Source organism: Martes martes, assembly GCF_963455335.1.
Source record: "Martes martes genome assembly, chromosome: 5".
NCBI lineage: Eukaryota > Metazoa > Chordata > Mammalia > Carnivora > Mustelidae > Martes > Martes martes.
In genome coordinates this window covers 48,943,613-48,971,280 of record NC_137892.1, presented here as the reverse complement: position 1 = coordinate 48,971,280, position 27,668 = coordinate 48,943,613, and the positions used below count along the sequence as shown (strand labels likewise).

At 34.2% G+C, this 27,668-nt stretch overlaps 1 protein-coding gene across 1 annotated transcript in view; it reads left to right on the top strand.

The window, feature by feature from the left end:
* SLF1 (SMC5-SMC6 complex localization factor 1) overlaps positions 1–27,668 on the top strand; it is a 75,929-nt gene that overhangs the window by 10,511 nt on the left and 37,750 nt on the right. Inside the window, exons 2-12 of the mRNA XM_080804879.1 lie at positions 1,002–1,115; positions 1,273–1,348; positions 2,500–2,740; positions 7,780–7,942; positions 13,915–14,058; positions 16,700–16,846; positions 17,700–17,846; positions 18,695–18,817; positions 20,591–20,644; positions 21,654–21,812; positions 23,633–23,796. Of these exons, the coding sequence (XP_080661005.1) occupies positions 1,002–1,115; positions 1,273–1,348; positions 2,500–2,740; positions 7,780–7,942; positions 13,915–14,058; positions 16,700–16,846; positions 17,700–17,846; positions 18,695–18,817; positions 20,591–20,644; positions 21,654–21,812; positions 23,633–23,796 (1,532 nt within the window). The remainder of the gene's footprint in view (positions 1–1,001; positions 1,116–1,272; positions 1,349–2,499; positions 2,741–7,779; positions 7,943–13,914; positions 14,059–16,699; positions 16,847–17,699; positions 17,847–18,694; positions 18,818–20,590; positions 20,645–21,653; positions 21,813–23,632; positions 23,797–27,668) is intronic.

The window sequence follows — 27,668 nt, the reverse complement described above, 5'->3', positions numbered from 1 at the left end:
TTCTGAAGTTCTAATGTCATGTGAACAAACAAAACCCTGTATTCTCATTAAAAATACTGTGAGGTGTTGTCTTTCTTGCTTAATAAATGTGCCACTTCAAATACAAGTGCTTTATGAACTACATTTGTATGTGGATTAAGGTCTCTACTTACATAAATTTGAAAACTGATTTTTTTTTCAGTCACTTTATAGGTGATAAAATTAACGTATAGCAGAGTTAAGAAATGTAGATTGCGAGTAGAATCCAGATTCATTAAGTGTGCCTCGTATACTAAGTTATTTGGTGTAAATGCTTTGAGAATAGGAGCTCTATCAACTTCTGTAATGACTTTTAGGTACTCTTCAATATTTGTCCAGAAATATTTTAAAATTTGTTATAAAATTTGATTAAGTTTCATTGTCCACAGTGTACTTGTTTCAGAAGCTCTTAGCAAAAAAGGTGCTTTTAAAATGAATTTAGTATTACTATGCTAATATTTATGTAAATAATCCTTTCTGAAGAATTGTATTCATTCTTCAGTGTGTTTTAGTGTCAAGTAACAGGAACACAAACATTCCATTTTCAAACCACCAAAAAAATCTCTTTACAGTCACATTTTGGGAGGATAACTTTATTTTTTTTTAAGTTTTATTAATTTTTGAGAGAGAAAGATCATGTGAGTTATAGGGCAGAGGGAGAGAGAAAATCCTCAAGGAGAGTCACCGCTGAGTGGGGAGCCCAACTCAGGGCTCAATCCCAGGACTCTAAGAGATCATGACCTGAGCTGAAATTGAGTGGGCTGCTTAACTGACTGAGCCACCCAGGCACCCTGGGAAGATAACCTGATAAACCAGTTTCTATTGCACATAAGCAGTCTTAACATTGGTATTTACAATAAAGCTTTATATGTTTAATTCATTAAATATTTTTTTTTACTTTTAATACTCATTGTTAAGAAAAAATGTCAATCCTGTGAATATTACCTTTAACGTGTTGTCTTCTTTATGTGTATTTATGTTAGATGGAAGATGGTGCTCCAAAGCATATCATCCAAATGACAGGATTTAAGATGGAAGAAAAGGAAGCTCTAGGCAAATTGCTTTTAAAACTAGATTGCACTTTTATTAAGAGTGAGGTGAGTACAAAAACTTATAAAATATTCAAGATAGACTTGAAAAATAATACTGGTCCAAGAATGATAAAATGCCCTCTTGATATAAGAATAAAGTAAATGTGCTGTAAAGGAAACCTTACCTTTAGTAACATTTTTTTGTTTGCATTTTTCCTTCTAGAAGTACAAAAATTGTACACATCTTATAGCTGAACGCCTGTGTAAGAGTGAAAAGTTTTTAGCAGCTTGTGCAGCAGGTAAATTAACTACCTTTCTCCTTTGAAAAAAAAAACCTTCATGTTAAAAAAGAAGTACCTTAATCTCCTAAAGATAGATAGTATCATTATTATATCAAACATAAATGTGGTTTTATCTGAATATATTTCTGAAAATATTTGTTGTGAATTTTTTGTCTGATTTTTGTAAGTAAAACTTTGTATCACATGAAAACGTACCAAAGAGGCGGGAATACTTACTCAACCGAAGATTTAATATAAGTATTTTATATCAGAAAAAAATTTTTAACAGAAAAGTTGAGTACAACAATGCCCCCCCCCCCAAAAAAAATGCTTTTGCCAAAATCTCAGCTGTTCTCAGCAAATTTGTTTTCTTTGATCTGTCATTGGAAAGAATCTGGTTTTGTTCTCCTTCTACTGTATCCCTTCCCATACATGCTATGAAGCAGTGATCACCCTATTGTGTTTTTCTAAGATTTTAAATTCCATAAACCCAGATTAGGACTTAGTGTCTTCCCCTCTCTGTCACCCTTGATGTTTCTTTTATAGTTTCTTCTACTGTGATTGAGCTAGCATATCATTAGTTCACTCTTTGTCCAAAAAATATATATATATTTAATGCAGTAAATTTGTTATTTTTTAGAGTAATATGCCAGAAAGATACTTTGATTTATTATTATCTCCACAAAGGAAAACATATATTGTCCCTGCTTGAGAAAAATTAGTGATTCCCAGATAAAGGAACTACAAAATGTTATTAGATATTCTGAAAAATTCCCTAGCTCAATAAACTTGTTTTACAAAGTATAACATTGCATAAACATAATTATAGTTGTTAGCATAAGAAGAATATAAATCTCAGCCAAAACTATAATAATAGTAGACATAGCTTTAGTAATACCACATTTATTTTAGTAAGTCTTAAATTTGTATTTAGGAACGTTTAGATTTAGAATCATTATGGGAAAGGTTACATACAATGTTCAGTGACATCGTAGACCTCTACCAAAAATTTGGGGGAAAAAAACATAATCCCAAGATAATGTTAGCATTTTGTGGCCTAAGAATCTCATGATGATGAAGGTCAAACTTTATTTGATATTTGGTCTTTATTGTTGAGCATTCATTAGAACCAGAATTCTTCTGTGACTGACAGTTGATTTACTTTCTAGGAAAGTGGGTACTAACTAAGGACTACATAATTCATAGTGCCAAAAGTGGCAGATGGCTTGATGAAACAACTTATGAATGGGGCTACAAAATTGAAAAAGACTCCCATTATTCTCCTCAAATGCAATCTGCACCTAAAAGATGGCGTGAAGAACTGAAACGCACTGGTGCCCCAGGAGCCTTCCACAGGTGGAAAGTTGTTCTCCTTGTTAGAGCTGATAAACGAAGTGATTCTCTTGTAAGGTAAGATGAGATCTCATAAAAGCTAAGCAATGAATAGAAAAAAAAATTTTGGTTTGCTTGAATACCTGTCTTTCTTTGAAATTATTGATTTCATCCAAATGAGCCATGGTGATTTACTCTAATCTCTGAGTTAAGTGATTCTGTACTTAATTAAGTATATGTGTCTAATAGAATAAAATCTACTTTATAGTATTGCTTTAAATTATTCTTGGGTCTCTGTTTAACTTTCCATGTTAATTCTTTTGGCTAACTCAAGAAAAATAAAAAAACTTCGAAGATTTTTGTTTTCATTTTTGAAGGAATTTTAAATTTTTATAAGTATTTATCACAAAGGCTTTTTTCCCCGGTTCATATGGTGTAGTCTTCATGATTCATAATGCTTCCTTCATTATTTCATTTCTTTCTAACTTTTACATCATATTTTTAAAATAATTATTACTTGGTAAACTATATTCTGAGACTGCAATGACTTTTAGGGGGCTGCAAAGGCCCTTTGTCACCTTTATAGAAGTATAATTTATAGGCAAGTAAAATGCACATATTTTAACTATACATTTTGATAAATTTGAACAAATTTATATACCTGTTTTACCACCCCACATTACAGTAAAGATCTGCAACATTTATGTAATCTTAAATGTTCCTGTCATTACACATTTACTAGTGCCTACCAATACAAGACAGCCATTGATTTCCTTTCTGTCACCATACAATAGATTTATCTTTTTTTAAAAGTTCATGTAAATGGAATTATTCTGTATGTACTCCTTTGATATAGTTTCATTTGCTTAACTCATTACTCCTGAGATTCATCCAGGTTATTGTGTGTTTTAGGGGTTTGTTCCTTTTTCTTGCTGAGTGGTATTCCATTTTGCAGATGTATCACTATTTATTCACCCATTGATAGACATTTTTTTTGTTTTGTTTTCATTTTTGGGGTTTTTTTTCTCTTATGCTAATATAAATAAAGCTGCTATGAACATTTGAGTACAAGTCTTCATGTATATTTGTTTTTCTCTTTCTCGGGTAAATACCAAGAATGAAATTTCTGGCTCAGATGGCAGTTGTGTATTTAACATTATAAGGAAATGCCAAACTGTTTTCTGAAGTAGTTGTACTATTTTACATTTCCTCCTAGCAATGTGCAAGATTTCAATTGCTATGCAATTACTTTGGTGCTATTGTCCAAAAATCACTTGACTATATTTGTGTGGTCTATTTCTGGGCTTCTTACTGCATTAGTATCTGTCTACCTTATACTAAAAGGACACAGTTTTGGTTACTATAGTTTTATAATGAATCTTGAAATCTTATAGGTTAGATGAGCCTCCCATCTTTGTGTTATTCAAAACTGTTTCGGTGATTCTGGGATTTCTATATTCCCATATACGTTTTAGAACCACCATGTCAATTTCTATAACAAAGCAAGCTCAGGTTTTGATTGCAATTGTATTGAATCAATAGGTCAAACTGGGGAGAATTGAGGTCTTAACAATGTCAAGTTGTCCTATTTATAGACTCCTTATCTCTTCAGGTCTTTAATTTCTGCCCTTAATGTATTAGTTTTCACTATATAAATCTAGTACATATTTTGCTAAGTTTAATACTAGGCACTTCATGTTTTGGGATGCAATTATAAATGGATTGATTGCTTTGAATGTTTTTATGTGCATCTGTTGAGATTATTGGCTTTTCTCCTTTATTCTGTTAATATGGTGAATTATTTTGATGAATTTTAAATGTTAAACCAAACTTTTATTCCTGAGATAAACTGTACTTCATCATAGTATATTACCATTTTTAGTAATTGCAGATTCTATCTGCAAATATTTTGTTAAGAATTTTTGTGTCTTCAGTCTGAGCGACTGACAAATGTAAAAATATATAAATTTAATATCATGGATTTTTTTTCTTCTATAATTAGGAATTAAGAAATAGTTGCTCACTCTGACCATTTCTTTACTTTTTTTTTTTTTTTTTTTTTTTTTTTTTTTTTTTTTTTTTTTTAAGAGAAAGCGAGAGCTCCAGGACTTGAGGGTGGGGATCTTAAGCAGACTCCACCCCCAGTTCAGAGCCTGGCATGGGGTTCAATCTCAAGACATTGAGGTCATGACCTGCACTGAAATCAATAGTTGGACACTTAACTGACTAAGCCACCCAGGTGCCCTGCATCTGACCTTTTCTATTCAGCATTTTACTAGAGGTACTAGACAGTACAATAAGGCAAAAAAAAAAAAAAAATAAGAGACATAGAATTAAATAGAAAGAAATAAAAGTAATTGTCTTTATTTCCAAAAGATATGGCTAAATACTAAGTAATTTATCCAGAAAAGCTATTAGAAGTAATTATTGATTTCAGCAGGATGGCAGAGTAGTAAGTCACTACATAAAAATTACTGTTTTTTATATGCTAATAATGAACAGTTGGAAATTAAAATTTTAAAAACAAGATACTGGGGTGCCTGGGTGGCTCAGTGGGTTAAAGCTTCTGCCTTTGGCTTGGGTCATGGTCCCAGAGTCCTGAGATCGAGCCCCGCATTGGGCTGTCTGCTCGGCGGGGAGCCTGCTTCCCCTTCTCTCTCTGCCTGCCTCTCTCTCTGCCTGCCTCTCTGCCTACTTGTGATCTCTCTCTGTCAAATAAATAAATAAATCTTAAAAAAAAAAAAACCACCCAAGATATTACCTGTGGTTTTTAGCAGTTTGATAATGTATCCAAATGTGTGTGTGTGTCTTACATATTATCTGTTATTTATTTGTTCATGTTGTTCATGGAGTTTCTGAGCTGGGATGTGTGGCTTTTTATCTTTTATTAATTATGGAAAATTCTCAGCCATTATGTTTTAAATTCTATTGTCTTCTTTTTCTTGTGCTCTATTACCTGTGTTTTAGGCCAATTAATTCTTTTCCACGGTTTTTATATGTTATGTTTTGTTTTGTTTTTAACTTTCTTCCCATTTTTTGTTTCAGTTGGATAATTTCTATTGACCTATCATTAAGTTCATTGATTCCATCCTCAGTTGCATGCAGTCTATTCTTAAGCCTGTCAAAGACATTATTCTTTGAAAAAAAAATTATTCTTTGATATCATAACTTATTTCTACCATTTTTATGTACTCAGTTCCTGATCTCTTAATGCAATTTATTCAGTTTTTTCCTTTGTATCTTCAAACATTTCAGTCACAGTTATTTAAAAGTCACTTTCTGATAATTTTAGCAAATGTGCTTTATATTCCTCTATCTCTTGACAGTGGTTTGGTTTCTTCCCTTTTGTGTATGTCTTGTATTGTTTTATTGCATGTATAGATTTCACATATAGATCAGTGGAGGCTCAAATAAATATTTATGTCCAAAAATGGGCTTACTTTTTTCTGTAAAGCAGTTAGTTGAGTTAATCTTGTCAGTTTTTGAGCAGGTTTTGGATTTTGTTAGTGCTATAGATACCTTCAGTGCATCCTTTCTGGTTACTCCTACAGTGGAGTACAGTTTCTATGTGCTTGGCCTGGTTCTTGGGGTGCTGGAGGGTTTTTAATCGATGTTTTTGCTTCACTGTCAGCTTTCCATAGTCCCTGCATGGCTGGGTCACAGGAGGACTGTCTTGTCATTTTCTTCCTCTCTTGCTTGTTACTCATCTGTAGGTTGAGGCTAAGAGTAAGATGTGTTTTTGGTTCTGCTGGTAGACTTCAGTCTTAAACATTCTTTGTGTTCTTGTTCTCTGGGGTTGGCACTTTCTCAGTACTTGTGTCTCAGTTACCCATGGCAGCCAGATTCTGCTTTTTATCTGTGGGCAGGGTTTTGGCAAGACCGTTTCCAGCCTCTGCCCCAGTGTTAGATTTCTGCTTTGTGTTGATGCAGAAACCTATGTTTGAGTGGCATTTCTTCTGCCCCTTGTCCAGGGTCAGATGGATTTTGCCTTTATCCCTCATCCAGAAACAGTAGATCCTTTTTTTGGGCGATGCAGCAGGAGGTTTTCCTGCCCCTTTCTCAGGGCACATAGATTTTACTTACGTTCTCCCAACAGAAACAGTGCATCTTTTCCTGGATTCTGAAAGTATATTCATACCTTACCCAAATAACTTAGGATGTTTTCTTCATATGAGTGAAGGATCCAGGACCAGGTTTAATGTCTATCTCTTGGTGGGCAGCTGATCCTCACTGGCCCACTTGTGCTACCCAGTAGGGAATCTTATCTGCCCTTAATCTTTTTTCATGACTACTGAGGCAAAGAGCTTTCAAGTGAGGGCAGACTTTCCTTGAGTCAGTGACTCCCAGATATTATAAGTTGTTATGGTACTTGCGTTTGGCCCTTAAATTTGTTAGAGTTTTACCTACTTTTATGACAGCTACTTCTGTCCTACACCCTGGCAAAATGAAATAGTTTTTTGAGTATCCAGTCTCTTCACAAAGGGGCTTATCATTATCACTCTTAGGGAAGTTAAGTTTCTTGGTTGGTTATTACCTTTGTTCTCTGATGGGTTTGTGAAAAGTTAAGATATTGTAGATCATTTGGCTTTTTCTTAATGTTAAGTGATAATAGTGTTCTCTTGTGACTTTCTAAATCCTAAGCAGCCACAGAACTTTCATGAAACTTTTGGGATGTCAAAAGTTAGTTAATCAAGAATTAATTTTTTTATAAGAATACTGGCAACTGTAGTTCCTTTTCTATAGTTTAGAATGATTTCCTTGGAGGTGGCAGTAGCTACTTTCTGAAGTAGCTACTTTCCTAAACTTTCATTATTCTTTTGGCTTATGGAGGTGATTTTTCCTTAGGGAATAAATTCAACATGCTTGATTCTTAAAAAGTCTTTCCATATCAAGAAATGGGTAAATAGAGGAGCATGATTTCTTTAACATCTTCTCTGAGCAAGTTATAATTTAAGAAATCACTGCAGTAGTTATTCTCCATGGCACTCAACCCAGGGGGACTTAATTCTTTCAGAAAGTTCCACGCCTACTCCTAGGAAGTAATTGATTTGGATAATTTGACTGAATATGCTTTTTTTTAAAAAAGTACTTTTTGTACTCTTTACATTTTTATTTAGAGTTCTGGAGGCTGGAAAAGCAAATGTTATCTTACCAAAAAGTTCACCAAGTGGAATAACTCATGTGATTGCCAGTAATGCAAGAATCAAGGCTGAGCAAGAAAAAGACCATTTTAAGGCTCCATTTTATCCAATTCAATATCTAGGGGATTTTCTTTTAGAGGTAAGTAAAATAAGTAAAAAACAATTTTTAGTGTTTATAGAATATCCATACTGTGAAATATGTTAAAAATTAAAATATGTTCTAAAGTTTAAAAATACAGTGATTAGAAGTATAGTTGACCCTTGAACTGTATGCATCCACTTATAAACAGATTTAATAATTCAGTACAATACTGTCAATGTAGTCTCTTTTCATGATTTTCTTAGTAACATTTTCTTTTTTTAAGCTTACCTTATTATAAGAATGGAGTATGTAATCCATACATAAAATACGTTTTTCAGCTATTGCTAAGATTTCTGGTCAACAGTAGGCTATTAAGTTTTGGGGGAGGGCTACAAGTTATATGTAGATTTTAGGCTCTGGGGGGTATTGGTGCCCCAACCCCCACATTCTTCAAAGGTCAGCTATAATTAAAGTGACATATTTTTAAAGGCAGTTGCTTTCAATTATTTAAATATTTGAGAATATTCCTAATAAATGTGGAAGAAGCTTGCTTGTTGAATTTAAAATTTGTCTTATTTTTGAGTCTCTATTTTAGTTTTCTGTGTTTTAGTGATATTTACTAACTAATTTTAGCATTTTATGTCAGAGTATAAATAAAATAGCAGTGGACCATGGTATGATTTAAGAATTTGTAGGTATTTTTCCCATGGAAAAAAAGATATAGAAATAAGTCTTTCTAAATCTTTTTTGTAAGGATTTAGAAATATTTTCCTGTCCTGTTCCTCTACCTCCTTATTCCCATTTTGTGCAAAGACCACTTAAGTTGTTTGAATGGGAACGGTCCTAGAAGAAATTCTCTGGAAATAAAAGAATTTTTAAGAAGGTAGAGAAACCTTAGTATGTCTGAAAACGCCACCTTGATCTTGTAGGAAAAACTGACTCCTTAAATGTTTCCATCTCAATAGATGCTATAACCTTTTATCTAACTTATGTAGGGACCTGTTAATAACCCTTGAAACCTTCCTCTCCCTTATTCCCCACATTTTGTCAATCAAGTCCCCTTGATTTTATCCTCTTAAATACCGCTCAAATCACAGTGCTTCCCTCTTCCTATATTAACATCATACTGAGTTTGTCTTTCCTCTGCCCTCCTGAAATAAACTCTTAAGTGCTCTCTACCTTTTAACTCTTGATAGTGTACTAATTACTCTTACCTTTTTCTTCTCTAGTCCATTCTACATCATTCAGAAGGAGTTTCCAAAATGTTCTGTGTAAAACAATTCTAATCTTGTCACTTTCCTATTTAAACTCTCCAGTGGCTTCCCATTGATACTAGGATAAAGTCCTAAACTTCCAACATGGCTTTAAAGTTCCCCACAGAATTCTTGTCAGTCTTACCTTTCAGGTGTATCCTGCTCAATTTTTTTCTGTGCTCAACTATAGTGTAACAAAACTGCCTTCTCCCAATTTCTTAAACAGGCTGAGCTACTTCCTATCTCAGTGTCTTCTCAAAAGCTAATTTTTCTTCCTGGAAAGGTCCTCCCCAGTACTCTCACCCTCTGTGCCTGCCTACCTTCTGTTCATCATTCAAATTCCAGTTATAATGATGCCTCTTTAAGGAATGAACTGGCTGATTACCTGGTTAAAATCTGTTTTCCCCATCTAAACCAAAAGGACCGTGTCATGAGGATGATACCTCTCTTTTCTATAGTTATATCTGTATAATCTAGCATAAAGCCTGGCACATGAATTCTCACTTTGTGTTAAATTAATAGAGAAATTATGAAATATCTTTGAGTCTTCCAAGAGTAGATATAATACATTGTTCTGTAGTTACCTTTCTGTACTGAGTAGCAGCAATGTAGATTGGAAATATGACCTTATTTCAGGGGAAGGATCTTCTTGGACTATAGAAGATCTTGTTGCCTTTGACGATTGATCTTGGAATGGGCATGTCAATCAGTTCTGACCTGTGGGAGATGAGTAATATGTAAGAAGTTCTGGGAAGTTTCTTCATCCTTCTGAAGAGATAGCCTCCGGCAGCCTGGCTCCTATTAGATAAGAACATGGGAGAATGTAATCTAAATTGTTACTAGCAGCCAATTTTTGACCATGAGGGGAAGCATCCTCAAGGTGAAACCAGCCCCGTAGATAGCAAAATGTAGACACACAATGTGAATCCTTGCAAAGATACTTAGCCAACCCTGAAACCTGTCTTAGCACTGGACCACATTACCATGCTGTGAGGTAATAAAACATCCATATTATTTACATTACTTTGAGTTGGTTTTCTATTACTTGCTGCCAAAAGCATCCTATGGGATCTATGTATCTGAACAGTTTAACTGTTAATAGAATGAAAGCCATTCTTGACTAGATTAGTAAAAGTATCTGAATTTTCATTTCTTCTATGGAAATAAATGAATAAAGTATAAAATATGATATACTTTATCCATAGTCCTATTTTATTGCAGTAATTTGATGGCATTCAGATTCAGTTGCTGAAATATTGGAGGGCAGCAATAGTATATCAAGTAAAAGCAGATACTCTATAACTTACATTTGTTTTAGAATACATTGTTTTATGAATTCTGGATTAGGCAGCTGGGAGTTCATAACTACATTCCAAATAAGGAAGGCATTTTGTGATAACTTCTGAGAAGAAAATAGTTAACTTCATGGTAATGTCTTTCTTTTCTTTTACCACTTCGGCGTATAGCATATCACATTCTGAAGTATCCTCTGAGAGTTGTCGTGTAAGATGACGGAGTTAAAAAATAACAAGCAATTATTTAAAAAAAAGTTTTGTTTAACCTGCTTATACTTTTTTTTTTTTTTTTTTAAAGAGAGCTCCTGAGTAACAGAATTAGGAATCTGTTTAGTTGAGGTATATAGATATTTATTGAAGACTTTTGATGTACCGGGCACAATGCTGTGCACTAGGCAAAATGAGTAAGACCACATGTCAGACTTCAAGGTGCTTACTATTTCGTGGCGAAAACAGAACACAGAAACTTAATTTAGTGTGTATTGTGCATTGGCAAATTCAAATGTAAGGTACAGGAATGTAGAGGAACAAATGACTAATGTATCTCAATTGTTTGGCCCAAGGAAGGCCTTGCCCCCCCAAAAAGGAGGATACTTAGGAATACTTAAAACTTCTTTTGACCGTCTGCCTAAGAAAGAAAATAAAAATTGAACTGCAGAAAAGTCTTAAATACAGTAGGAATGATAGAAGAAAACATTCATTTTTTTTATGGCAGATCAACTGATTTGTGACCCAGATTTATAATTGATTAGTTTTTTGAGCACAGGAAAGTCCTCTATCCTGAGACTGAATTTCTTCCTTTGTACATAGAAGCTAATACTATCTTACTTTGGATGTTGTGAGAACTATTATAACTGTTACTGTGGATAATATTTATTGAGTGATTACTATGTGCCAGGCTCTCTCTGCTACGCATTATGCACCCTTAATCAATCTCTCTGTCTACTTATCTTTCTTTTCTTTCCTTTCCATCCCACCCTTCTGTCCTTCCTTTCTTTGTACACCCAGCATGAGACTTGAACTCACACCCCAAGATCAGGAGTTGCATGCTTTCCCGATGGAGCCAGCCAGGCACTCTTATATACCCTCAACCTTACTTTAATAAAGCATCATATTCCTGTGTGTATGTATTATAGCCTCATTTTATAGTTGGCAAAATGAAGTACAATCAGCGTCAAGTATTTGCCCATGCTCCTGCAACTGACATGTGTCAGACCAAAAATTTAAGGTCAAGTACTGTGTAAATTTTAAGACTTCTCTCCTCATATGCCCTTTCCTATACACATTTGGCTATTAGTAGGTAACCTTGGGTTTGTAGGGATATTAGTAGGTAACCTTGATATTCACCTGGTCTCTTTCTGGGTGGTTAAAAATACCTAATGCTGTTAACAGTGCCATAACTAGTAGTAAATCATAAGATCTTCAGATACCATTTAAGAATCAGGGTGTGGATACTAGCTAAGAACCATGTAGAGCACTCTTTGCTTACCTCTCTGATTTTGTATCCTGTGTCATGAATTGTGTGGTGAATGCCATGGCTGAATCAAGGAATAAGACTCAGGGACCAGAGTCTCTCTATACCTAGTGTAAAAAAATAAACCCCATCAAATATCTGAATCAGAAGCCAGGCCGACTGTCATTGCCACGCTATGCTACCCTACTCCTAGATAATAGAATAATTTACTGAATAAGTAGGCTTTGGTCATCTATTTGGAACACAAAATTATACTATATAAGAGAGACTAGACATGGCCTTTTTTTCGTAGGTCATATAGGAGACAAACACTTAACACAATGCCTAGTATATAGTTGGCACCAAAGAAATATTTATAAAATGAGGAATAAGAGGGGTGCCTGGGCGGCTCAGTTGCTTAAGCATCTGCCTTAGGCTCAGGTCATGATCCCAGCATCCTGGGATCGAGCCCCACCTTGGGCTCCCTCTGTCCCTACCCTGCTCATACGTTTGCTCGCTCGTGTGCTCTCTCTCTCTCTCTGAAATAAAAAAATTATAAAATTTTTTTAAAGAAATAAGGAATAAGCAATGAATATTTACAGATAAAGAAAATACTTTCTATATATTTCATTAAAGTATTCAATTAGAGTATTAGTGATTTGGAGAAAAATGCATATTAACTCTATAAAAAATATATTATTCTAAAAAGCTTCCAAATGTCCTCATTTGTCAGGTTATGGTTTTTAATTAGTTAATTTATGTAAGGTACTTGCTTTGTACATTTTATTTCACGGGTCAATATCTAACATCTTGAAACGGATACATAAGTAAATATATCTAAGATTAGAAAACAGTATGTTCTTGCCTAGTTAATGATAATGTAATGTTCTTTTGCTTTACTGGATCATACTAGATTACTGGAATCTATTGGGATTAATTCATTCTGTATTTTAGACCTTTCTTGATGCTCTGGGCTGTAAGGATATATCCTCCCATTGTCAACCAGTTTTAAATTTAAAGCCAGAAAGTCACTTTTATCCCACTTCAAGTAGTCCTTAACAATAATTATGGTTTGTACATTCAGAGTAATTCTTTCTTTGATGCCTGGAATAGGAAGGAGGAAAGTTCTTCATTTTTCTTAGTTTTCAGTTTTACTTTCTTGAATAAAAAGGAAGTCAATCAAGTACTCTCAGGAATTGTTCTTTGATTGGAGGATTGCAGCCTGCCAAAAGACCCTCACATCTGCATAGGAATCCCAGAACAGGTGAAAGGGAATCAAAGATGACACCATAGGCCTTACACATTTCAGTTTATATCCTAACTGTTCCCTAAGAGGACAGTGATTCTCTTATTTCTTTGTAAAGATAATGAATCTCTGAATACCATTCCTTAAGTGCATTGTAGTATATGTCATGAACTCATTTTTACTTCCATCTCTTTATTTTGCTGAACTTTTAGAATTCTATATATAGGTACATATGCAAATGTCTTAAACATCATTGGTAGGTGGTTTATGAATTCAGTTTGTTTTTCTTGGCAAGAAAAATTTAAATATTTGAGATAGAGTTAGGCAAAAATAATTGTTCATTGCTATTCAAGTAAAATAAGAGCTGTGAATTCTATTAGGTCTCTTTTCCTCTGTGTATGTAGTAGACTTGCAGATGAGAAGTCTTATCGGCAAAAACCTGAAAAATAATCAGAAGTAATCTAATCTGAAACTTATTTTTATCTATATTGTACCTTTAACTTCAACTGGAACTAGGTAAAATATTTCTGTTCATGATTATTCATGAAAAGGCTTGATTGTTACTAGGCCAACAAAGCATTATATTTTTTGAAGATACACAGAAATCACTTTGTTATTCAGGACCTTTGTTTTGAATTATTTTCCTTGAAAGAATTCACTACCATTTAACAACTTTATTTAGGAGGAGGAATTTTACCTTCTTTTGCAGTTAGATAATGTAAAGTACATGTTGTTGATATTATACTTAATTGATTGTCTGAACCATTTATATATACATACAGAAAGAAATTCAGAATGATGAAGATTCCCAGATCCATTCTGTTTGGAATAAATACAGCAATCAGGAAAAAAACAAAGATTTCTGGAAAGATAAGGGATTTCTTAAAATGAAAGGTGCCTTAAAAGAGACCATGTGTAGGACCCAGGTAAAACTTTATGGGGAAAAAAAAATGTACATTTCTGGTTCTTACATCATTATTTGGGGGGAGCATATGGTAGAAATTACACAAATTTTGAAATCAGAGCTAGTATTTGAACCCAGCTCTGTGTTTTTATTATCTGTGTTATGAGCTTGTTCAAGATATTGCCGTATGTCCCAGTTTTTGAGACTTTTATTGAAATAACACATATATGCATATAAGAACACACAGTTCCTAATGTGTAGTGCATTTTCAACACATGAGAATTACTTATAATTCCCGTGAATGTTTAACATAAATGTATTTCTTATAAAGGATTCTTCTCTTTCAGCAATTACGTATATTCATGATTCATGATCTAAAGTTTAGTATTTTGCTGCATGTTGAACAAATTTTTTTAAATGATACAAATGAATTCTATTTTGATTTAATAAGGAAAACAAACAGGAAGGACTTTGAACTTGAACCAATGAAAAGTAGATTAAGAAGGCATATATGTGGCTCCCGTATAAAACTTTTCAAATAGCGGCAACCAAAAAAAGGCATTATTACTTCTACCCTAGAATAGCTAATGTTTAATTATGCTCAATTTCATACTGTGCTTTATGAAACAGACTATTTGGTTTACCAGATCATTGGCCTATTATTATTACTTAGTCTAAACTAAATTTTTTAAAAATATTTTATTTATTTATTTGACAAAGATCACAAGTAGGCAGAGTGGCAGGCAGAGAGAGGAGGAAGCTCCCTGCTGAGCAGAGAGCCCGATGCGGGGCTTGATCCCAGGACCCTGAGACCATGACCTGAGCCGAAGGCAGAGGCTTTAACCCACTGAGCCACCCAGGCGCCCCAAACTAAATTTTTTTAAAGATTTATTTATTTGAGAGTGAAAGAGGGCACGTGAGGTGGGGAGGGGCAGAGGGGAAAGAAAAGGGAAACTGGCAGATTTCCCGCAGGCGCACAGCGACTCTGAGATCACGACCTGAGCTGACCTGAGCCGAAACCAAGAGTCACAACTGAGAGTCAGACGTTTAACAGACTGAGCTACCCAGCTTAATAAGAGGCTTTTTGAGCTAATCTGTCTGAGAAAAATGCATCATAAGCCACAGTATAAAAATTTTTACTTTCAGGGGCGCCTGCGTGGCTCAGTTGGTTAAGCGGCTGCCTCCGGCTCAGGTCATGATCCCAGCGTCCTGGGATTGAGTCCCACGTCCGGCTCCTTGCTCAGCAGGGAGCCTGCTTCTCCCTCTGCCTGCCACTCTGTCTGCCTGTGCTCGCTCTCTCGCTCTCTCTCTCTGACAAATAAATAAAATCTTAAAAAAAAAAAAAAAAAAAAGGATTCCTGACTTAAAAAAAAAAAAGTTGACTTTCAGAAAGGAATGTAAAATGATGGGAGTTACTAAAATAAACAGTTTTTTTTAACATGGAAAAAAGAATCAAATGGAGATTACACAAAAGATATGGGAATTATGAAAATATATCAATTTATGTTGTATAACACTAAAATTCAGGTACAAATTTCTATTTTTAAAAATCAGTTTGTTTGTACAAAAAACAAGACTCCTGATCATAGGGAACTCATGGTCACCTGAGGGATGGTAGGGGGGATGGATGAGGTAGGTGGTGGGGATTAAGAGTACACTTACCATGATGAACACTGAGTAATGTATAGAATTGTTGAATCACTATATTGTATGCCCATAACTAATATAATAATATATATGATATATAATGCATATATAACTTTGCATAATGAATAAACAATATGGTTTTAATACTCCTTAACCTTATTAAAATTTTATGTTCTGTAAAAAGATTTTTTTTTAAGCTTTTATTTATTTATTAGAGAGAGAGTGAGAGAGAGCATGAGAGGGGAGAAGGTCAGAAGGAGAATTAGACTCCCCATGGAGCTGGGAGCCCGATGCAGGACTCAATCCCAGGACTCCAGGATCATGACTTGAGCCAAAGGCAGTTGCTCAACCAATTGAGCCATCCAGGCACCCCTGCAAAAAGATTTTTTGAGATATTTTTATCTGATATGTCTAATAATGGCAAGATTCTATTTGGCCTACAGTCTAAAACTATTTTTAGAAATATTTGGAAAAATAGGAGCACCTGCGTGGCTCAGTTGGTTGAGCATCTGCCTTTGGCTCAGGTCATGATCTCGGGGTCTTGGGATCAAGCCCCTCATTGGGCTCTGTGCTAAGTGGGGAGTCTGCTTCTCTCCCTCTGTGGTCTCTCGCTCGCTCACTTGCTCTCAAGTAAATTAATAAAAATCTTCAAAAATTTTTGAAAATTTTGGAAAAATAAAATAATGAAGATAACCAAATTGTGTTTTTGACTAATCATATGACAAATAGGGGGGAAAAAAAGCAGAGATTCCAAGAAAGATTAATAAAAGTACCTACATGAAATGTATATGTGAACACAATATAAACCTTCCTGAACAAAAATCTACATTTCTCTGCTTCATTTTAATGTAGCTAAGATGTAATACAATTTCAAGGCTCTTTACTATAGTTAATCTTGTATGTATGTTTTAGAAAGCCTACCTTCCTGAATGGGTTTTTCTGTTGTGGCTTGCATTGGTTGTGTTAAGTCTGTGTTTCATCCACAGTCTAATTGAAGTTTTCTTCCATACATGTAGAAAGAAATGAAAAATCATGATGGAGATGTTAATGTTAGTTCTCTTTTGACTGAACACCACAAAAAAGAAAAATTCAGAGATTCCAGTAGAGATTTGAAACTTGTTAAAATGAGAGATACCTTAAGAAGGCACACATGCAGAAGTCAGGTAAAACCTTCCAAATGAAAAATGATTTATATTTTTCAGCCCTTTTTAAGTCTATCAAATGTAATGATAGTCATAACGTTGTTCCTTCTGAATTACATTTACAGAAATGCTTATAAGGCATTTGTGTACAGTTTTAAAAAGAGTATAAAAGAGTGTTATGTATGCACCAGGTAGGTTAAGAAATAGAGCATTACTAGTTTGAGAGCCTACTCTGTGTCATCTCCAAACTATATCCTCTTTTTCTCTCTCTTCCCATGGGTGACCTCTATCTTGGCATTTTTGTTGTTTTCTTGTTTTTCATTATAGTTTTGCCGGCAATGTACTTATCTCTAGCAATATATTGTTTAGTTTTTCCTGTTAACGAACTTTTTGTAGTTGATGGTGTTCATAGTCATGCTTTTTTTTTTTTTTTTTACTGGCATATATAATCTTTAATCCATTGATTTGCAACTATATCTTTAACCATTTTACTTACTGATATAAGTAAATTTGGGTTTCATTTTCTTGGTTTGTGTTTGCTTGCTTGGTTTTTGCAGCTATGAATAGTTGTGCCACGAACAATGTGAACGTTCTCTTACACGACTCTTGGTGCACATATATAAGAGTTTGTCTAACTTAGGCTATATTCCTTAGGGTGGATTTGCTAGGTTGTAATAGGTAATGCCCAGCGGTGTTCCAAAACATTTCACTGATTTATACCAACTTTAACAATGGATGAGGTTTCCTCTTTTATAAAACTATTATTTTTTTAATGTTGTATACTTGTGTTGTAAGTCATATTGTGGAGGTTTTTTTGGATTTTGTAACATCTGTCATTCATGTTGAGATTTAATGGTGGTCTGAATACTTGTAGAAGGAAATAAAGAGAAGGTATGAAGATATTCAAAGGAGTTACACTTTGAGGAAAAAGCGCAAAAAAGAAAATGAAAGAGATTCCAGGAAAGACATTGAACATAACAAACTTAAAAGTACCTCAAGAAAGCACATACATAGAGATCAGGTAAAACTTTGTAAGCTAAGCTAAACAGTTAATTTTCTTTGGCTTCCATAATATAATCTAGACATAAAATCTTATTTTATAATTGCTTGCTGTGTCAAATATAACCTGCACACCTTGAAAAAAAAGGTTTTCAGTTGATCTGGTGTGATATTCATAACTAATGTTGTAATTAACTTTATAAAGACAGTATTTTTTACTTGCATACACAAGGAAATTTGAATTAATAATCAGGATATTCAAGTATATTATGATTTGCCTGAATGTCACAAAAATGAAAAAGAAATAAAGGTTCTGAAAAAAGGGGCTAAAATTCCTAAAATAAAAATCCCTTAGGACTACATGTGTATGAAAGTTTGGGTAATGCATTCTGATCTAAATTTTAGTTTTTGTCTTGTTCTTCCCTGGTATAATACAGATCATTTTTAATAAGATAGCTTGTCTTTTGAATGGGATCCTTCTTGAGTTAATTATTCTAGAGTATAACTTGTTTTATCTAAACCGCAGCATGTTTATATGCATATATCCAGAAGGATCTTCAGAAAAATGATAAAGGTAAATAAATAATGAATCATGTTATGTGTGACCATGGCAACAACGGGGTTGAGGGAAGGAAAGTTTGGGGTTGAAAGGAAAATTATCCTAGGTAAAACTTTCCAAATTAAAATATTTGCTTTTTTTAAACTTTTTATTTCCTTGTATAATTTTTATAAAGTATGATTATAAGGATCTTTGTTGAAGTTAATGCTGCATGAATGTGTTCTTCTTGTATTCTGTTGTTTATTATGATACTTAACATTTGTGGTAATATTGTCTTTAGTACTGTCTAAAATACTTCTACATGTATGCAGAAAGAAATGAAGAGTTCTGTTTTTGCTGATCGTGCCAAAGAATCAAAAACCAAGGATGTCAGGACAGATGTGGATATTGCTGAAATAAAAAATGAGTTAAGGAAGCACATATATAGAGCTCAGGTAGAACTTGGCATACTGAAATTTTCTATAGTTTCCTACCCTTCTCTAGTAGAACCAAAATATAATAATAATAGTAATGACTCATGATGTTTAATGTGTCTTAAAATTTTCTCAATTTATTAATTTGTTATGAACAGAAGTGTATTTGTACATTTAATAAATAAGCTGAATTCTCTGCTATTTATAGCTCAGTGAAGCTACGATAAATTAGGTGTTTATAGACTGCTGTATCTTTTTTTTTTTTTAAGATTTTATTTATTTATTTGACAGAGATCACAAGTAGGCAGGCAGGCAGAGAGAGAGAGAGAGAGGAGGAAGCAGGCTCCCTGCAGAGCAGAGAGCCCGATACGGGACTTGATCCCAGGACCCTGAGATCATGACCTGAGCCGAAGGCAGAGGCTTAACCCAATGAGCCACCCAGGCGCCCAACAATGATAGCTAATTTTTTTTTAATTTTTATTTATTTGTCAAAGAGAGAGCACAAGCAGGGGGAGCAGCAGAGGGAAAGGGAGAAGTAGGCTCCCCGCTGAGTAAGGAGCCCCATGTCGGACTCGATCCTAGGACCCTGGAATCATGACCTGAGCGGAAGGCAGACACTTAACTGACTGAACCATCCAGGGGCTCTAGACTGCTGTATCTTGGTGCTAAAATGCTTGCTAGCTTGGGGCGCCTGGGTGGCTCAGTATGTTAAGCGTCCAACTCTTGATTTCGGCTCATGGTTGTGAGATCAATCCAAGACAGAGATTTTTTTTCTCCCTCTACTTCTCCCTCTGTCCCTTACCCCTCTCTCCCTCCCTCTTGCTTTCTTTCTCTCTCCCTCTCTTAAAAAAAAAAAAATTAATAAAATTAAAAAGCAAAATAAAATGCTTCCTAGCCAAATATTTGACATTGGGGCCCTTTTATGATGTCCTGGGGCAGCCTCAGTCTTATGCAGTCCTTTAGGGTTGGGGGGGGGAGACTTTCTCAGTGATCTTGCCCTGCCCCCAGTGGTAGGGGATTGCTAATGATCTGGGACCATGATCTTTTCTTTCCCTTTTCCAGGGGTAAAGATTTTGTTTTCTGTTCCCTTACCCAGAGGGTTGTGGGTATTTGCTTCTATATCCTAAGTGGAAGCCAGAGCTTTATCATTGTTCTAATTTGTATTTCTTTTGGCAGTAGTAAGTTTGAACATATTTTATACCCTCACTTGCCATTTGTGTTTCTGTCTTTGTCACCTGCTTACTTATATTCTTTTTCAGTTTTCCATTAGCTTATTTTATAACACTGTATCTAGAACTCCTTATATAATCAGAACATTGTCTCTTTTTTTATTGGTTACAAATATTTTTCCAGTATAATCTTTTAAGTAAATACACAATTATAAGTATTTTAAAACAATAGAGGAAGATTCCACATGTTATTATCTAGAAAACATGACCACATTTTTTTCTTCTGTGGACTTTTATACAAAATGTTCTCCTTGTTTATATTTCTAATTATTAAAATACTAAGGACAGTAGACCTCCTCAGCTCTTCAAAATGAAAATGACTTTATTTTTTAAGTTAGTTTAGAAAGAGAAAATAGTGTTCACACTCATGAGTGTGCTATTACTTGAAAATAGTGGAAGATACTAGTCTGAGTACATGTGTATCAGTATCAGATCCATTATGGCTATTAAAGTGCTCCTGAGTCTATTATGTAAGTTTGCCCAAGGTTTTATTTTTTGTACACTGAAATGTAATTTTCTACCTAAAAAGATGCTTAATTTTGGTAATATGGTTGCTGTTTTATAGGCTATCAGATACAGCTGCATTAGAATAGATAAACAACCAGTGTACAATATTGAGGTAAGGGGCTTGGACTAGGGTGGTGATGGAGTCAAAAAAATAAGCTTTGTGTTTTGATGTTTTTAGTTACTTTGATATAAAGGAATGTGTTGTCTGCATAACAGAGCCTCCTATCAAATTGAAATGTACTTTCTCTAATCAGAAATGAAAAAGAAAAATAATACTCTATCAAAGCTCCAAAAAAATTATATATGGTAGTACAAACTGATAACAAGAATTAAAAACTTACCTTGTGCTCATCATGGATGAGTTATGTACCACTCTTACCACATTTTGTAACTTTCATAATTACTACCTCTAGATGAAAGTTTCAGTATAATATTTTTAAAAGTATATTATTTCCTTTGTATCATTAGTCTTTCCTTTAAGATTTGTTTCATGTAGTCTTTCAAAGTATTTTAATTCTCTGCTAGTTTAATGTAGTTATTTTTGCTGTTAAAAATACTTCGACCAAAAAAATAAAAAATACTTTGACCAAGGGGAATGTATTTCATGGAACTCTTAGAGTTTATATAATGGGCATCCTCAGAGTGACTCTGTGACACTATATCAAATATTGTGCTTGATGACTTCTTAATATATTTAGTATATCTTAATGGATATAGTTTGCTTAGAAGTTTAAAAGAAAACCAAGAAATGATTTTGCCCCTAAAGAACTATGTATAATTGTAGCTCTGCCTAAGGTCTCCTCATTGTCAGCCATACTTTGCAAATGCCTTTTCAAATTTTCTTTTAGTGACAGTATTTCCCCTTACTATTTGGGGCAACAGAGAATAATACATAAATCAAGTAACAATGTGTATTTTTGTAGTGCCCGGTAGCTATAAAACACATTTGTATAAATAATCTTTTTGTGAACCATATAACAATCCTATGAAGTCGTGAGGACAGGAATTACCTTCATTTTACAGATGAGAAAATTTTAAATCACCTTACTAATTTAAAATTTACTTCCATAGTTTTTTTTTCTTCTTTGAGTCATAGAATCTTTATTTATTTTTTTTTTTAGGTTAAAAATGCTGAATTTCCCAGAGGTATATTAAATTTAATTGAAAGTCTCATAGAAGGGCAGTTTTTTAAAGAAGCAATTGAGGAACTTTCCTCTTTACAAGCACATTATATCCCCCCTGTATGCCTTCTTCATGCTTTACTAGAGAACATTCTACAGGTAAGAGCAGTCTTAAGAGTTTATAATCTTTAAGAGAATGTTAAAATATGAACATTCTCATTTTTTATATATTTACAGTTAATTTCTCTTTTCAGTATTTTTCCCTTGTTTTAATAGGGAATGCAGTACCCACTTAAAATTTCTTCTTTCTTTCTTTTTTAATTTTTTTTTTTTTTTGGTGTATTTTGTATTTGGAGTTACTAGAGAACATTTACTAAAAATTCGCAGTTTACTAGATAGTTGTCATAATACAACTAACCCAGCAATGAGAGACAAAATGAGACCTTAATGAATTTATAGGAATTTGAAGTTACACAGTGGGGACTGGGAGTCACAAAAGCAAGAATTGATTGAGTGCTAAAGGATCATCTCACAGGGTTATTTGTCTTGGTGTGATCACCAGGATCTAGTCCACGGCCTTCAATTCTTAGACGTCTACAGCCTGATCTTGGTTGTGTCCCAGAATTCATCCAAATTCAGGAGGTGAAATTATGCTGATTATATGATAAGATTTATAAAACACAATTACCTGGTGCAGGATGTCAGAAAAAGCAGGGCAGCATTGTTAGTAATCTTCCTTGTCTTCACTGGGTGAACTGTTTTATGAACGCATCGAGGAAACTGAGTCATTCTGCAGTCCCTCGGAGACTGGTTTGAGGTGGAAGAAGTATATTCTAGTACTCTGGAGGAAGAGGGTACATATTCAGGATGGTTGATGAAGAAGAAGATACAGAGGAGACAGGAGGACTGCCCCCCATTAGGGGTTCATTTTGAATAATCCCATTGTGGAATTAAGAGCCAGTACTTTTGTGTAAGCCTGTTTTTCTGTGTTGTCCAGGTGGGAGCATGGATCTCCCCCCATAATGATTATAAGACTGGGCATCAGCTCTCTAGTGGGCCCCAGTGAGGTCAAGGCCTTAGATGCCCATTTCTATTTTTAAATTATTTTCTAGGTGCTACTCTGATTTAATTTATTTTCTTAGAATCTCCAAGATAATTTTCTCTTGGGAAAAATTTATCTGATTTTTTTTTCTGTGGCAGTAAAGTATCTAACGTAAAAATCTGACAACAGTGATCTAGAAAGGCATTTGTACAGTGATAATTATTTTTATTCACAGACAATAAACATATTCCTTAAGCTGTGAAAGCTAGTAAGAACAGCTTTTCAAAGGTAGCTTTCTAATTGTTTTCTTTATCACAGTGCCAATTTGAAGAAATAACAGGTATAAGCTATGTCAAATTAATGTTGGTGATAACTAGCATAGTACATGAAATCTTCATACCTTTAATTCCTTTCAGGTCACATTTGAGAACTCTTTTTTTTTTTTTTTAATTTTTTTTTTTTAAGATTTTATTTATTTATTTGACAGACAGAGATCACAAGCAGGCAGAGAGGCAGGCAGAGAGAGAGGAGGAAGCAGGCTCCCTGCTGAGCAGAGAGCCCGATGCGGGGCTCGATCCCATGACCCTGGGACCATGACCTGAGGCGAAGGCAGAGGCTTTAACCCACTGAGCCACCCAGGCGCCCACATTTGAGAACTCTTAATCTCACTATAATCATGAAAAGTAAAATGGACATTTCATGTAAATTTCAATAGCTGGGATTACCTAAATGTATAAATACATATTAAGAATGTGCCTTTCTCAGTTGTAGTATTTCACCAGCTAAATATGATAACTTCCATTGATCTCCTTTGTCTAAACACACACATTTGGCAAGAAAGTTAGGTCAGAGTTACTACAATTTTAGACTAAAGTAACTCGTCAAAGTGTACTTTTAGCTATAGTGTTTTATTTGTTTGTTTATTTTTAAATAATAGGATAACATAGATACATTCTCTGGCCGATACTTTCATATATTGTCAGCTCTTCTTCACCTGCATCCTCCTTGGAAGTCCCCAGCCATGTCACAATACTACTTAGAGCTGTTTCAGTGCCCAACTTGCATGAAAGGAGCATGGTCTCTAATAGAAGTGCTTATCAGGTAAGGAATTTGATGTGTGAGGATGTTAAATTTCATCTCTTAGTTCTGCTGTGTATGTTTTAGATATAAATGAAAGAAGTAAATCTCATTTTAGAAAATGTGTGTTTTTGTATGTTTGTTGTATTTATTTTAAAACTCATAAAAAAGGGTCAAGTCTAGGGGCACCTGGGTGACTCAGTTAAGCATCTGACTGTCGATTTCAGCTCAGATCATGATCTCATGGTCGAGCCCAATGTTGGGCTCCAAGCTGGATGTGGAGCCTGCTTGGGATTCTCTCTCTCCCTCTACCCCCTGCTTGTGTGTTCTCTCCCTTTCTTTAAAAAAAAAGAAAAGAAAAAAGAAAAGGCCAAGTCTAGATTGGTCATATTTGTCATTTAGTTTTATTTACAAAAAAAAGTTTAATGAATACATGAAATAAACAGGAAAGCCAAATCATTGTTTTTATTTTTTATTGTTTTTAGTTAATGATATCTGTGCATATTAAAATCTAATTAACATTTATTGAATATGGCTATCAAATTTTGGTAATCAAAAGTATAGACATTTATAACTATATATATTATCTCATTTAGTGGTTTTTTGTTCCTTTTTTTTTTCAGCTAGAAATCAGAATTTTGAAACTATTTCCTAAATATTCATTCCATTTGTGTCTCTCTCTGCATGTCATCTTCCTAGATTTTTCCTTTGTCTTGAAAATGTTTCTCTGGAAGTCCTTTGTATTGCTCTTTTTACCAAATCAACGAATTGTTTTTCTTCTCTGATAACCCCCTGTATCTGACAGAACCTGCCTTTGTCTAGAAAGTACATTCTTTTTATCCAAGTGCTCAGTTTTAGGACTCCACAGTAGTGAGAGAAAGGATACTTGATGAGCCAGGCAAAGGCTAGACCTTCAGTTATCTCTGAGATCCACAAAGATTCATTTTCTCTCTTGGTTGTGATATATTTGAGATGAGCTAATCATGTAGATAGTATGCATTTATTCATTCTTTCAGCAGTTGTTTATTGAGACTTATTGGGAGCCAGGCACTGTGCTACACCCTGGGGATAAAATGATAAATAAAAAGCAGTTCCTTTACTTTTGTAGGCAACTGAGATGTAAACACAATTCTAACACAACAGTACTAGCCCAGCATTGGGCACATAATATGAGGATATATGGGTTATGTGGCTGGCGTGCTTTCTAATTTCCAAATCTGCTTCTTTCTTTACTGTCTGTCTTTCTTTCCTGTCATCAAGCTCTCATTGCTTCTTATGTAAACGATTGCAATACCTGCTTTATTGATCTTGATTCTGGTTTTTTCCCTGTAACATATCTCCCAAAGTACCTCAGTATACTCTTTCAAAGTGATGTTGTCATTTCCCAGATGAAAGTTTTCAGTTAACTTACACATCATGCGTAAAAGACATTTGAAATTCCTTAGCAAAACATGTAAGACTTTTCATGATTTAGATGCTGTATGTGTCTCCATTTTCATCTTCATTATTTTCCCAAATGTACCCAGTGACTAAACTATTTCTCATTGCCTATTCCTTTGCTCTTATGTTTTCTCTGCCTAAATATATCTCCATTCTTAAATCCTATGAATACCTGGCCAACTCCTAATTATACTTTAACTTGTAACTCATGTCACTACATAATTTTTGACCTTTTCAGTTCAGTTTGTCACTCATGTCAGCTTCTTAGTTTCTGAAAAGTACTCTTTTTTTAAGTTTTTTTAAATTCAGTTATAATTAATACACAGTGTTCTTTGAGTTTCAGATACAATAATATAAGGATTCAACAATTCTGTACATTACTCATTGCTCATCATGATGAGTTTTGCTTTAATTCCCATCACCAATTTAAGCCATCCTCCTCTCTGGCAACCCCCAGTTTGTTCTGTCTTTAAGAGTTTGGTTTATTTTGTCTCTTCTTTTCTTTGTTTGTTTATTTTGTTTCTTAAATTCCATATATGAATGAAATTATGTGGTATTTGGCTTTCTCTGACTTATTTCACTTTATACCCTCTAGCTTCATGTTTCATGTTGTTGCAAATGGCAAGATTTTATATTTTTATATTTTTTAGATTATATATTTTTATATTTTTTAGATTTTATATTTTTATTTCACTTAACTTTTATTTCACTTAACTTTATACCCTCTAGTTTCATGTTTCATGTTGTTGCAAATGGCAAGATTTTATATTTTTTATGGCTGAATAATATTCCTTTGTGGTTATCTACCACATCTTCTTATTCATTCATGTCTGGATGCATACTTGGGTTGCTTCCATACTGTGGCTATTGTAAATAATGCTGTATTAAACATACTGCATATATCTTTTCCATTTAGTGTTTTCATTTCCCTTGGGCAAATACCCAGTAATAAAATTACTACATCATAATTTTTAGTTTTTAATTTTTTTGAGTTATTAATTTTTTGAGTAACCTACATACTATTTTACACATTTGCTGCACCAGCTTGAATTACCACCAGTTTCATGAGGGTTCCTTTTTCTCCATGTCCTTGCAAAACTTGTTTCTTGTGTTTCTGGTTTTGGGCATTCTGATAGGTGTGAGGTGATAATCTCATTGTAGTTTTGATTTGCATTTCTCTGATAATTAGTGATGTTGAGCATCTTTTCATGTGTCTCTTGGCCATCTGGATGTCTTCTTTGAAGAAATGTCTGTTCATATCTTCTGCCCATTTTTAATGAATTATTTGGTTTTTTAGCTATTTAAGTTCTTTATAATTTTGGATATTAATCTCTTATCAGATACATCATTTTCATATATTTTCTCCAACTCGGTAGGTTGTCATTTTGTTTTGTTGATGGTTTTCTTTGCTGGACAAAAGAATTTTATTTTGGTGTAGTTCCATTAGTTTAATTTTGCTTTTTCCTTCCTTAGGAGACATACCTAGACAAATGTTACTCCAGCTGATGTCAGACATTACTGCCTGTTTTCTTCTAGGAATTTTATGGTTTCAGGTCTCACTTTTAGGTCTTGAGTCCATTTTGAGTTTATTTTTGTGTATGGTATAAGAAAGTGGTCCAGTTTTTTTCTTTCTCATGAAACTGTCCAGTTTTCCCAGCACCATTTGTTTAAGAGATGGTCTTTTTCTCATATATTCTTGCCTTCTTTGCCATGGATTAATTGACCATATAATTGTGGGTTTATTTCTGAGCTTTCTGTTCTGTTCCATTGATCAATGTGTCTGTTTTTGTGCCAGTAGTATACTGTTTTGATTACTGTAGCTTTGTAATACTATAGGATTGTAATACCTCCAGTTTTGGTTTATTTTTTAAGATTTTACTAACTTATTTTAGAGAGAGACCGAGCATGCAAGCGAAGCACAGGGCAGAGGTGTAGGGAGAGAATCTCAATCACACTGTGTGTTGAGCCTGAAGCCCAGTGCAGGGCTCAGTCTCACAATCGGGAGATCATGATCTGAGCCAAAACCAAGAGGTGGACGTGGGACTGACTGAGCATCCAGGCATCCTGGGATATCTCCATATTTTTATTTTTCTTAAGATTTCTTTGACTATTTGGGGTCTTCTGTGGTTGTGTATAAATTTTAGTTATTTTTTTGTTCTAGTTTCAGGGAAAATGCTGTTGATATTTTGACAGGGATTGCATTAAATCTGTAGATTGCTTTGAATAGCATGGACATTTTAACAAAATTAGTTCTCCCAATGCATGAGCATGGACTGTCTTTCCATTTCTTTGTATCTTGTTCAGTATCTTTCATCAGTGTCTTACAGTTTTCGAAGTACAGGTTTTTACTTCCTCGATTCAGTTTATTTGTAAGCATTTGAGTCTTTTTGGTATGTTCCTAAATGGAATTATTTTCCTAATTTTTCTTTCTGCTAATTCATTAATTATGTACAGAA